Here is a 12,917-nt window from a genome sequence, read left to right on the forward strand (position 1 = left end):
GAAGTCAGGAGGAGGGAGAGCGGCAGGTCCCAGGGGCGGTGGAATGGACGGCGGTCCGGGTGGTGGAGAGGACGCAGGTTACATGGGAGCCCAGAGCCCTTCTCTGCTGACCCACGAAGGTGCCACGGCCTTCCTGGGTCTGCCCTTGGCTGCACAGATCTGTGCGGGGCATGAGTGGCCTCTGGCAGAGGGCACAGAGTGATCTGGTCCCATTCATGGCCAAGGAGGGTTTGCAGCTACATCTAGGCATTCCTGATGCCTCGTTTTAAGCTTGTTCTGTCCTGGACCCCTCCTCTTGCTAATAATAGTCTGGAGTGCCGGCATTTATTCACTGCTTACTGTCCTAAGTACACATGTTGTGACTCATTTATTAATCCTGACAGCCTCCCTATGAACTGGGTGAAATCGCATTTCGCGGGTAAGAAACTGAGGCCCAGAGAGGTAATTGCCCCAGGTCGCACAGCTGGTAAAGGGTGGAGCTAGGGTGGGAACCCTGGCGTCCAGCTGCAGAGCCCACCTCCCCGGAAATGACGCCTTTAGAGAAACAGAGCTGGGCTGATGGGAGCAGGGGTGGCACCCTGAGCCCCCAGCAGACCCCAGCAAGCCCATTGTGGGAGCTCTGAGAGCATCTTTGTAGAGGAAATGGTACATGAATGGTGTCTGGGGAAGTAGAGAGAATGTGGGCTCTGGAATCGGACATGTGTTCCCACCCGGACCTTGCTGCTAGGAGCAGTGTGACTCTGGGCAGATTTACTTAACCCCTTTGAGCTTCCGTTTCCACATCTATAAAATGGGGATCATTACACCCACTGAGCAGGTTGTAGTAAGGAGCAAATGAGAAAACAAAACAGTGTCAGGCACCTGGAGATACCAGATAAGCTGGTGGTCGTGGTAATTGACGGTGCTAGGCACTTTTAACTTTGGGGAGCAAGTGATGGAGAGATCTTTAAATTTGACAGTATATAAAGTGTAAGGCTTATAATGGTCTGTATATTTCATATATTGTCATTATCGGTGATAATCCTATTCCCACTTGTCATTACAATTGCCCGAGGCCCTTGAATGGGAGTCCCCATTTCATGGGAGTTTGGTCCTGGAGTTTGGCAAAGCGCTGGTGGTTTCCTTCCTCTTGAATTAAAAAGCAATTCGTGGAGCACCTGGCTGGCTTGGTTGGGGGAGCATGAGACTCTTGATCTCGGGGTTGTGAGTTCGAGCCCCATGTTGGGTGCAGAGATTACTTAAAAATAAAAAATAAATTCACAGCATAAGTCAGGAAATATAAAACAGCGGAGGGCAAATGTGAAAGGCACTTGTCTTCCCCACTGTTTTCCTAGAGGAGTGCGTATTAGCTTGGATGTGATTCTGCCAGATAAGGTTTTGTGCGGGCATCTGTCGTGTGCCTGAGCATTGTGTAGGTGTGGATTCCTAAAACACGCAACAGAGATCCAGCTGTACATTTATCTGCCACTGGCTGGTTTTGCCCCCTGGTCAGAATTCCTTCCATATCATTCCATTGAAATCTCAGGCAGCTGTTTCCCTATCCCCACTTCCCAGACAGACTGGAGCCCAGGGTTCCTGACCTGAGCACTTCCTTGAGAATAGCCAGGGAGGTTCTTACACCTGAGCAGTGGGCTGCCGTGGTGGCGCAGGAAAACTCGGCACCCTGCATTTAGGGATGAATTTCTTTGGTGAAGACAAAAGCCAAGAATGTGCGGAACCCTTGCCATGTCACGGGTCCCTACAGGAAGTCCCTTCCCCAGCTCGCCCTGTGCCCTCCCGAGTGGGCAGTTAAGCAAGTGAAGCAGAGAACAGAACCACAGTGCTACCTCAGCTAAGCAGGCGATTCTTATTCCCCGAAGTCTCCTTGCCTCTTAACCCTGAATCAATTGGAAACCTTTGGTTCTTAATTGCTCCGACTGCTGGAGGCAGCCCGGCCAGCCGCGGAGCCGGCCCCTGAGGTGCAAGGGCACTTAATTAAACAAGGGAGTTACTGATTAAGCCCATGTGGGCTCTGTGTAGGGCTTCGCATGCCCAAGTGGCTGGGCTGCCAGGAGTCCTAGAGGGAGCAGGCCAGCAGTATAGAATAAATGTACTTCACGCATCATTAGGCTCCGCAGGGAGGGGCAGGGGTCGACAGGTGGATGGATTTGCAGGATTTGGGGCAATAATCCAGAGGAGGCAATGACATGTGGGTTGCATTTTTTTTTTAATTTGGAAAGGGGTTTTGCTGCGTGTTAGCTAGTATGTGTGTTGTGGGTATGTTTTAAATATTTTTTAAATAGTCTTTTTCCATTTATATTGCGAAGTACGGCATATGTATGCAAGGAGTATATGGAACTTATTTTTACAGTTTAAGGAAGAAGTAAGTGCCCAATACCTGCACTCAGGTTAATGCAGTATTATGTTAGAAGCCTCTTTGTGGGCTGATTTCCTCTTCCACTCCACCTCTCCACCTCTCCACCTGCTGGTCTGAATTTTGTACTGATTATTCCCTTTTCCTTCTCAATATATTGTTTTAATTTTGCCCATTTTAAAACTTCATATAGGTGGAATAATAGCATGTTTTTCTGTGACTTTCTTTGATTTTACTTTATATTTTTGAGATTCACGCATGTTGAGATGCTGCCGGAGGCCCCTGGCCCACTGGATGGCGTGACGTGATTAGGTGACAGTTCGTTCGTGCTTCTACTACTGATTGACATGGGGGCTGCTTCCAGTTATCTTTTTTTTTAAGTTTTTATGCAAGTAATCTCTGCATCCCACGTGGGGCTCCAACTCAACCCTGAGATCAAGAGTCGCATGCCCTTCAGACTGAGCCAGCCAGGTGCCCCTCCGGTTCCCATTCTTACCAGCCAGTGCTGCTGTCAGCGTTCTTAGGTGTGCTTTGTGTGTGCACGTGCAGGGCTTTCTCTAGGACACTGGCCCGGAGGAGTAAGGTACCCAATCCTGTGGACAGCTTTGTAAAGTGGTTATAGAGATTAACGCTCCACCAGCAGTGGGGGCCAATTCCTATCGTTCTATATATTGGTTCTGTTCTTTTGTCATGGAGCAGCCCCATTTTACAGATGGGGCACAGAGACCAGAAGGGGAAAGGCTGACTTCTCCAAGGTCACCTGGTAGTTAACCAAAACAAGAACTGCGGAGGCGGCTGAGTAATTGTTCTATTCCTGCCACTTTGTAGACATAGTGAGTGGTGCTATGTTTATATTGGTCCTCATAGGACTCTGATATGCAGAGGCTATTAATTACCAAGGTGTTTTTTTTTTTTTAAGCACTTTAGTTTTTTTCTTTGTTGATATTATACACATACATTCTCTTATAATGTGTCCGTTATAGGGATTGGAGGTCCTAGTAAGTAGGAAAAAGGAAAACGAAAGCAAACAAACATGTAGTCCTGTATTAAATGTTAACGTTTCACTTCCCTGCCTGGCTCCTTTCTGTCCTTTATGTTCAGGTTTTGTTAATTACGATTGCGATCATCTTGTACATTTATCTTGTTTCGTGTTTCCTTAGTGTTAAGTGGAACTATTTTCCTGCATTTGTGCAAACACAGTGACTGTCATTTCTGCCTCCTGCGGTGGCTGGGCCCCGTGTCACTGAGGCTTTTCATAGTATGAACTCACTGTTGAAGGGACATGGTCTCTCTTTTTGCCTTTCAGATGGTGCAGAATTTCCAAGATGAGTCTTGTTTTATCCTCAGTACCTTAAAAGGTAAAGCCCCCTCCCCGCACACCCCTTTTTCTTGTTTAATTGAAGTAAGTGGGGCCTGCCTGCACAGTGGGTCCCTCGAGAGACATTACCTGGGAACATCCTCTGGGGAAAAGGACGTTTCCCGTTTCACGTCCTGTGAAACCCTGCCCTGGAGATGTGAGAACTTTTGAGATTGGCTCCAAAATCAGTTCTGAAAGGGAAATCCTGGCCAGGCAACGTGTTTTCCATGAACTCAGTACTTGAGTAAAAGTAAGATGCATTTGAGTTTTTCTACAATGAGGGTCTCCAGGAGGAGCAAGGGTGGAATACAGCAGCTGAGCCTGCAGGCCTAGTAGGTCAGGGATCTGGGGCAGGGGTGGGGCATGAAGGTTTCACCTGAGGAAGGGGTCTGAGAAGGAACATCTTGTGCCAGGAGAGAGGGGAGACTAGCTGTGACCTTCCTTAGGGCTGGGGCAGGTGAATGTATGGAGTATATCAGAATGAAAGCCCTATGACTGGGTCATAGACCCTGAACGGTGACAGGGCCATTCTTGTCCTCCCCTGTTCTCTGGATCTAGCCAGCAGCTGCCTTCAGAGTGCTGGGGGCCACAATACCCTGAGGACCACAGTTTGTCCAAAGCCTTCTTGGATAGAGAGCCTTTAGTTCTTGGGCCTAGAGCTGTGGTAGAAGGGCCCATTGCCAAAGAGAAACTCAAGTAAGGCAGAAGGCATGTGAAGGCATGTGTTAAAATACCTATTTTTGTTAGCACGCTTCGCTCTATGCAATTGTGTTTGGAGCCAGTATCCATGGCGGGGCTTCTGGTACACCAGTACTGTGCCCTCCCCGATTCCCCAAGGTCACAGCGTCGTGCCTTTCTTCCTGTAAAATGCCCAGTGTTTGTCTTTGCAGCCGAGAGCAATGATGGCTACCACATCATCCTGAAATGTGGCCTCTGAGCAGAAGTAGCGTGTGTGAAGTAGAGCCTCCACCTCCCAGCCCCGTGGATTCCCTTGGACGTAGAAGTGGCACCTCTGTAGGCTGCGGCCTCACCTGGCAAGCTGTGACTAGGAGGGCCTTGGCCCCGTCTGAAAACCACGGACCAGTAACCGCAGAAACCCGTGGATGCGGTCTCTGGCATGCGGAAAGCCAATGGCTCCTCTCTCCCTTCCTCTTGGCCTCCAGCTTTTGAATCGTTCCTTGTTCTTTGCCTGCTGTCCTAGAGAGGCAAACAGTGGGGGCATCTTCTCTGAAACCCCTCACTCCCTTGTTGGAGGCTAGTTCACTGGGTATCTTGGTGCCACTGTACCCTTCTGAACCACTCCCCTGCCTCCAGGGAAAGCCCTGCCTCACCCCCAGCCTTCCCCTTCTTTGGTAACCGGCTCCGTGACCAGGACTGCTGACTGGATGTAGGTGGGTCGCCTCCATTCTGTCTTAATGTTGGTTTCCCTCCTCAGCGACCCTGGTGAGCATCCGTCTTTCCAGTTCTGGGATGGATTGATGGGAATGGGATTTATTCTGTGCCTTCTGCTTCTTTCACCTTCACTCTCATTTCTAAGGACCTGCCGCCGCAGCGCCCAGAGATGGGCTCTCCTGTCTCTGCGTTAGTCATGTAGACACTACAGTGCATGTGTAGGACCCGCCACACAGACCCAGGTCTATGCCCTTGGGAGGGAGGGAGAGGATAGAACAACTATTTTCAGGTACTTCCTCACGCATATAAAAGGGATGAGAACAAAACGATTTATTTTTTCTTGAACTTCTTTTATATAATTTTATTTCCTCAGCAATCATGGGTAAAAGGAGGACATTTTAGGAAATGAGTGTCCCACTGTGTGATCAGATGACCTTGACAGTCATGATAGCAGGCCCTTGCGCATGGACTGAACCAAGTCCCGGTTAGAGAAGACCTTGGTTAACCACTGCCAAACTTGCCAAGTTTCCTAGGGACTTTGTCTCCTCTCTGAGGACCCCCATTTAAATGTTTATCTTTTTCCATGTATAGAGGGAGTGTTTAGGGCATTTTGCCTGCATTGGGATGGTTGGATCACCTCTCTTAGTGGCTTAATTATGGGGAAATTTGAGTATACTCAGGAATTAGTCTTCATCTTGCCTCTGTTTCCTGGGACCCAGTCATCTAAACCCTTTGCTAACTTAGGTTTATCTTCCAAAGCACCAGGAAGCCCTATGACCAACCGAGCAGGATTTTACAACTTCTGAAGTGGAGCTTTTGGGGAATATAGGGAATATAGTGTTAGGGTCAAAGATGACCAGAACTGGGTAGACCTTGTTTTTACAGATGAGGAAACTGAAGCCTAGAGGGGCAAAGCCACCTGCCTGATAATCACGTAGTGACAAGGCAGTGATAGAAATTTATCATATAAGTCAAGACACTTCAGATGGCGAAAGGGGCTCTCTAGTCATGGTTATGTTGGGACAACAGGTATGGTGTTCCTCCAGAGTACAACAGGCTCCTGATTCCTTTTCTGTTTTAGGGGAGGATGGGGAGCAGGTAACAGCTTTATTGAGCTATAATTCACATACCATACAGTGTACCCATTTATAGTATACAACTCAGTGGTTTTTAGTGAATTCACAGAATCAGCACATTCAATTTGAGAAGATTTTCCTTACCCCAAAAGAAACCCTATTCCCTTTAGTGATCACCTTCCCTCTCTCCCCCCAACTTCGTTGGTCCTAGGCAACTGCAAATCTACTTTCCATATAGATTTACCTATTCTGGACCTATCATGGTGGCCTTTTGTGGCTGTTTTTTTGTTTTTTTTTAAACTAAATGTTTTCTAGGGTCATCCATGTCGAGCATGTATCCATACATCAATTCTTGTTAGAGCTGAATAATGTTTCGTTCTACACTACACTGCATGTGTAGGACCTGCCACACAGACCCGGGTCTGTGGATATACTTACCACATTTTGTATATCCATTCACCGGTTGATTGATACATGAGTGGTTTCTACTCTTTGGCTATTATGAATAATGCTGCTATGAACATAGTTGTACAAGTTTTTATGTACACATATGTTTTCATTTCTTTGGGGTATATACTAGGAGTGGAATTGCTGGGTCATATAGAACTCTGTGTTTAACTTTTTGAGAAACAGCCAGACTGTTTTCCAAAGCAGTCAGACCGTTTCACATTCCCACCAGCAGCGCACGAAGGCTCCCATTTCTCCACATCCTCACCAACGCTTGCTAATTATCTGCCTTTTTGATTAGAGCATTCTAATGGGTGTGAAGTGGTGTCTCCTTGTGGTTTTGATTTGTATTTCCCTGATGGCTAATGATGTTGAGCCTCTTTTCATGTGCTTATTGGCCATTGTCTTCTTTGGAGAACTATTTAGATCCTTGCACATTTGTGTTTGGGCCATTTGTCTTTTTTTTATTACTGAGTTGCATGAGTTCTTTGTATATTCTAGATGGAGATCCTTTATCAGATACATGATCTGGTAAAACTTTCTCCCATTCTGTGTATTGTCTTCACTTTCTTATGATGTCCTTTGGAGCACAAAAGTTTTTAATTTGGATGACGTCTAAGATATGTGTTTTTGTTGCTTGTGCTTTTCGTGTCGTATCTGGAAAACCATTGTGTAATCCAAGGTCAAGAAGATTTATGCCTTTGTTTCCTTCTAAGATTTTTTTTTTACAGTTTTAGCTCTCCAGTGGCCTTTGATTCATTTTAGGTTACTTTTTGTATATGGTATGAGGTAGAGGTCCAGCATCATTCTTGTGAGTGCGGATGCCCGGTTCCCCCATTAGTTGTTGACTCTTGCTAAAGGCCCCTGATTCTTACTGGATCTTTTCTTCTGGGGCATGGGGCTGTCATTGGGAAACTCCTTTTTTTTTCCTTCTTCTTCTTTTTTAAAACCCAGTCTATGTGTGACTCCACCATTTTTATGACTGTCTTTCTGTTCTCCACCTACTGTCTCCCCCTTAACCTTCTCAACAGTACTGGGTCATACCGCACTCTGCTCAGAATTCTGCAAGCCTACTTGGTGCATGTTCTCACTCCACACATTAGTCCTAGGGGAAAGTCAGGACCAGTCATTTCCTTTCTGGAGGAACCTCAGTCACAAGGAAGTGGAATCATTTGCCCAAGGTCACACAGAATCAGGACTAGACCTTCGGTGTCCTGACTGCCAGTCTTTCAGGGTGTCTGTTAATCGCTAGACCTAAGTGATGCCACTTCCCAGGCCAAGTGATGAACAGGCTCGATTTTCACTATAGAAATGTGGTAGGCTAATATTTTTATTTCTTAATTCCAGATAAGGGTCTAATAAAGATCTGTTGTTACCTTAAGTTCTCTGTTAGTGGAGTCTTCCATTTTCTGGAACCCCCACTGCTGTCTGTTTTTTAGTTTGTCTGTTTGAATCTTTTTTGTTTTTTTAATATTTTATTTTTAAGTAATCTCTATACCCAACATGGGGCTTGAACTCACAACCCTGAGACCAAGAGTTGCAAACTGTACTGACTGAGCCAGCCAAACGCCCCTTTCGCCTTCTCCTAATGATTCTAGATGAATCTTGTAGCTTATAAAGAAGTAGAAAATAAATGCACATCCTAATTTGGTACCAAAATGTAAGCAGCTTTGTTTCGGCGGCTTGTCCTCCTTGCACGGGAGTCAGATGAGCTGGTTGTAGATTTAATTTTTTTCATTTAAAAGTACAGAAAAGCCAGAGCCCTCCCCACTCCTGTCCACTGCCTTTCCCGTGAGCTCTGAGGCTAGAGTCTGGGGCTGGGGGCTGGGGGCTGGGGCAGCCTGCCCAGAACTGTAGCCTCCACCCCATGGGTTCTAGGCTGTCGCTTCTCCTGTGGCTCCTTCTCCAGCAGCCACTTTTAAAGGTGTGATCCCCGGAGAGAAAGAAGATCTCCCCGTGTGCTCAGGCCACCATCTTGTGAACCAGAAGCCTTGAGCTGAGTTCCTTATTCTCAGGCCATCAGGTTTCTTTTTCTGTTTGCAAGGTTGTGATAAACCTTACCATGTCTGCCAGGTTGCACCTTTAGAATGAAGACACAGAGGCTTTTGAATGGGGGGACAAGAGGATTTGCTGGGGGAAGGGATGGACGGAAAGAACAGGATGGAGTAGGGAGTTTGAAGTCGGGGCTTAGGGTCCAAAGCAAAGGTCAGCCAGTGGACCCGCTGACCCCTGCTCAGGCAGCCTCGGGTCCCTTGTAGGGAAGGGGAAGAGCTGTTAACCTAGAGGGCGCTTCCCCGGGAGAGGACTGGAGCTGGCTGAGCTGTGGGTCACAAGTTTCCAAGTCCAGAGCGGCTTCGGGGCCCGGCCTGAGTAGCTTAAGCTCGAAAATCATTAACGAGTTGATGAGAAACATGGAAAACCTCTACTTGCTGTTGCCCGTGGAGCGGAGGGAGCAAGCCCGGAGGCTCGCAGAAGGCGGAGGAGCAGAGGATGAGGGGCGGGGGCAGGGGACGTGGACATGGCAGTGCCCGAGGGTGCAGGAGCCAGGGCCCCCAGACCCTTGCTTGGCCCGAGTCGTGGCTGACTCGGTCAGGAGGTGAATGTGAGGTGTGGCAGGGCTTTCCCACTCCTCCCTCCGTAAGGGCCTACGGCGGGCAGGTGACGCGCCGCTGCGAGGGTCCCGGTTGTACGGAGCACCGCTCACGCCCCCCGCTCGGGCTGCTGTGCTCCCCGCGAGGTGCCCCGCAGCGTGAGGTCTAGCGCCTGGGCCGGGTCTTTAAGAAGCGTGTCTTGCTCACAGCTGGGTGGCTGTCCATCAGCGCCCTTAGAGCGGCGACCGGCTGCTCCCTGGCAGCCCCAGCCCGGACTCCGTGCCTGCATTACAGGTGCGTGCCGGCCAGCTCCGTGCCTACATTACAGATGCGCACGCACGTGCATGCACGTGTGTGTGCATGTGTGTGTGCACACGCATTGTCAGCGCAGACCCCTTTCCTCACTCCTGCATGCGGCGTGAGCGCAGCCCTGAATCTTCTCAGCTCAGCCCAATGCGGTGATCCATGCTCTTCCCTTTAGATCTTGTGTGACGCTTGTTCAGGCTCTGTTGATGAAACTAACTGGTCAGGGGTAAAGTTGCCCTAGTTAGCAGGGTGGGGGTGGGGATGCACACCCTAGGTCCACCTCTTCTGGGGATGGGAGCAGTGCTGGCAGCGGACATCTGACAAGGACCCCAAAGCCGGGGCTCACGGAGTTGGTCTTCCACACCTCTGCCTCACGTGCCCTTTCTCCCCTTGAGTTACTTGCTCTGGGTATGATACCATCAATCAGGCTGTAGCTGGTAGGAAGTGGTGGTACACTCTTTTCGATCACCTCCCAACCCCTTCCCTTTGCCCCGTGGGGGCAGGGCAGTGAGGTGCTGGTCAGGCTCCCCCAGGCCTTCCTGGGACCCGGCCAGGCCCCCTGGGAGCTCCTCGGAGCTCTCCAGACCTCTCTGCAAAGGCTTCTCCCAGGCGTCCTTCCCCTTACTCCCGTGGGGACTAGCCAGTAGTTCCGAGTGGTGGCTCCTGGGCCAGTGGCCCAGGGCTGGACCTGCCATCCCCCACTGGCTTGTAGGGGCTTTCTAGGGGCAACGTCCCCAGGCAGTAGCTCTGAGAGGTGGGTTTGGGCTGCTGATGGTGATGCGATGGGGAGGGGCAGTCACTGCCTAGTCTTGGGGTGACCAGCCCTGCCATCCGAGCAGCCATCCTAGTCCCCTTCCAAAGGGGCTGTGTGGAGCCTATCTTCATGACCTTCATCTTGAGGAACCCGGCCGGGGGGGGGGGGCGGGAGCGTGGGCTGCAGGGAGCTAGCAAGGAGCGGAAAGCCTTTTATCATGAGAAGTTTGCAAACCTTCATCAGGGAGAGAACAATATAATTAACCCCAGTACCCATCACCCAGCTCCCAGCAGGATCAACACACACCTGCTCTCGTGGGGGTCAGCAAACTGCCGGCGAAATCCAGCTCACTGCCGGGTGTGTGATGTTGGATGGGGGGGAGCACGATCTCTGAACCCAAGTGAAATGTCCTGCAACCCCCTGTCCCAATTCCATTCTTCTCATTAGTAGACCTGCATTACCAGAAAAAGTATTCAGTTACTATATTTTGAATTCCATCAACAACAAAGTCGTGGAAATTGGTTTTCTCTTCTGACATAATTATCGATTTGCCTCTTGGCCCTCAAAGCTGAAAATAGGTACTATCCAGCCCTTCCGAGAAAAACTTTGCCAACCACTGAGGTAAGGTTTTCTGTTGCTTTCTGTCCCTGCTGGAAATCCCATTACATAAGGACTCTGAAACAATTTGTAAAAAGTATTTGTCCTGAGCTTTGAAGCAAGAGAAGTGTTTGGCTGAGCAGCCCTGGAGCTTCCCCTGCCTGTGGCCTCTCACTTCTGTGAAGCGTCCACCCCAGCCCCTCTGCGGGCTTTCCTTCCTCTTCCCGGCTGCTGGCCTGCTCCTGGAGACCCGGTGGGCCTCGGACCCCTGGGTTGGGTGCTAGGGGTTGGCGTCAGAGGGCCGCCTGTGGGGAAGGGTTCCGTGCTGGTATTAACAGGCCGGCAAGCTGGTGGGCGGTGGCCTCCTGGCTTAGGTCACTGGAACTTTCCTCTCCCGGAGGTCATAGCCTGACCTTCACCTCCAGCTGGCGCCTTGAGGACCCCGGGGCTTCTCTAGGGTCCCGCACGTTTCTCCCTACACATTCTGCTGGCTCTTCTCATACAAAGGGAACTCAGCTTGGTGATAGAGAGGGGCCACTGCCTGGCCCTGAGTAGGGGTTCTCTGGGCCTGGACTTGCGGTTCTGCCTAGGACTCTTGAGTCCTACATGCCCGGGGTCACCTTCCTGCTGGGGCAGTCTGGTCTTTGTGGTACCCCCCCCCCCCCTCCAGGTACAGGTGGTGGGATGCCGCATCCAGCCTTCCATTAGTAATAGCACCAACGCTAACAGCCATGGTGGACGCTGGCTGTCCTCTCCTGGGTCAGTGCTTTCGCCATTGTCCCTCTCCATCCTCCCCACTGTGCTGTGTGGCCGCCGTGGCCCAGTTTTCAGGTGAGGAAGTCAAGACAGAAATCAGATGCCAGCCCAGGGTCCTCCAACCACTGGTGGATTGAGCCAGGATGAGAATTGGAGCATCCGGGTCTGAGTTCCACATCCACACCCCACACTCTCGCACGCCAGGTTTGGGGGGCAAGCTCTTACGCAGTGCTAGCTTTCATCCTGAGATTCCATCGCTGGGCTTGGTGCACCCTGGTGGGGGAACATTTGTGGGGCTTGGTTGTTAAAGAGAAGGGGAGGGGCGCCTGGGTGGCTCCGTCAGTTAAAGCGTCTGACTCTTGATTTCAGCTCAGGTCATGATCTCAGGGTCGTGAGATGCAGCTCGTGTCTGGCTCTGCGCCCAGCAGCGGGGAGTCTGCTTGTCCCTCTCCCTCTGCTCCTCCCCCTGCTCACGTGCTCTCCCTCAAATAAATAAATCTGAAAAAAAGGAGAAGATGGTTTTGTGTGCCTCTCTCCCCAGCCTTCTCCTTGCTGGGTAAAAAGTTGGTTACTGTGTCCTCTAATGTTCATGTATGTAACGTGATTCTTCCCTAACGTGTAACTTCCCGAGCTTTCTCCGGATTGGGTGACTCTTTCCTGAAGGTGGTGGGAGTCTACGGGGTGGTGTGGGCCTTGGATGGGTCAAGAGGGTGTAGTGGGTCATGGGAGGTGGGCATCGAGACAGAAGTTGTCATACTGCCACATTGTTTTTGTACCTGAAATAAAGCATATTTTGCACTTGTTACTGTACCGTTGTGCAGATGAGAAATCTGTATGTGGGATCTGTGCTTGGGTCAGAAATGCAAATAAAACTCATTTGTAAGAAACCCCTGTGGCTCAGGCCTCCAGTCTCTCTCTCTCTTAAAATTGTGGTAAAATACATAATGCTGTGAAAGTTACCATCTTAACCATTTTGAGGCGTGCAGTTCAGTGGCATCAAGTACATTCATATTGTACAACCATCCCCACCATCTCCCAAGGACTTTTTCATTTTCCTCAACGGAAACTCGACCCGTTCCCCCCGCCACCGCGCAGCCCCCCATAACCACGGTTCTTCTCTGTCTCTGTGATGTGACTGTTTAGCCACCGCAGATGAGTGGAATCATGCAGTATTTGTCCCTTTGGGACTGGCTTACTGCACTCCACGTAAGGTCAAGGCTCATCCGTGTTGCAGCATGTGGCTGGCTGCTCCCCTTTCTAAGGCTGGGCAGTACTCCATTGTATGTAT

The 12,917-nt window shown here is 50.1% G+C and overlaps 1 protein-coding gene across 1 annotated transcript in view; it reads left to right on the forward strand.

Annotated features, from left to right (window-relative positions):
- The window catches only part of TFCP2L1 (transcription factor CP2 like 1), a 63,211-nt gene extending 50,695 nt beyond the window's left edge, over positions 1–12,516 (forward strand). The window contains exons 14-15 of the mRNA XM_036099020.2: positions 3,660–3,711; positions 4,601–12,516. Coding sequence (XP_035954913.1) covers positions 3,660–3,711; positions 4,601–4,647 — 99 coding nt within the window. The 3' untranslated portion in view covers positions 4,648–12,516. The remainder of the gene's footprint in view (positions 1–3,659; positions 3,712–4,600) is intronic.
- The last annotated feature ends 401 nt before the right edge of the window (positions 12,517–12,917 follow it).

Source organism: Halichoerus grypus, chromosome 4 (assembly GCF_964656455.1).
Source record: "Halichoerus grypus chromosome 4, mHalGry1.hap1.1, whole genome shotgun sequence".
NCBI lineage: Eukaryota > Metazoa > Chordata > Mammalia > Carnivora > Phocidae > Halichoerus > Halichoerus grypus.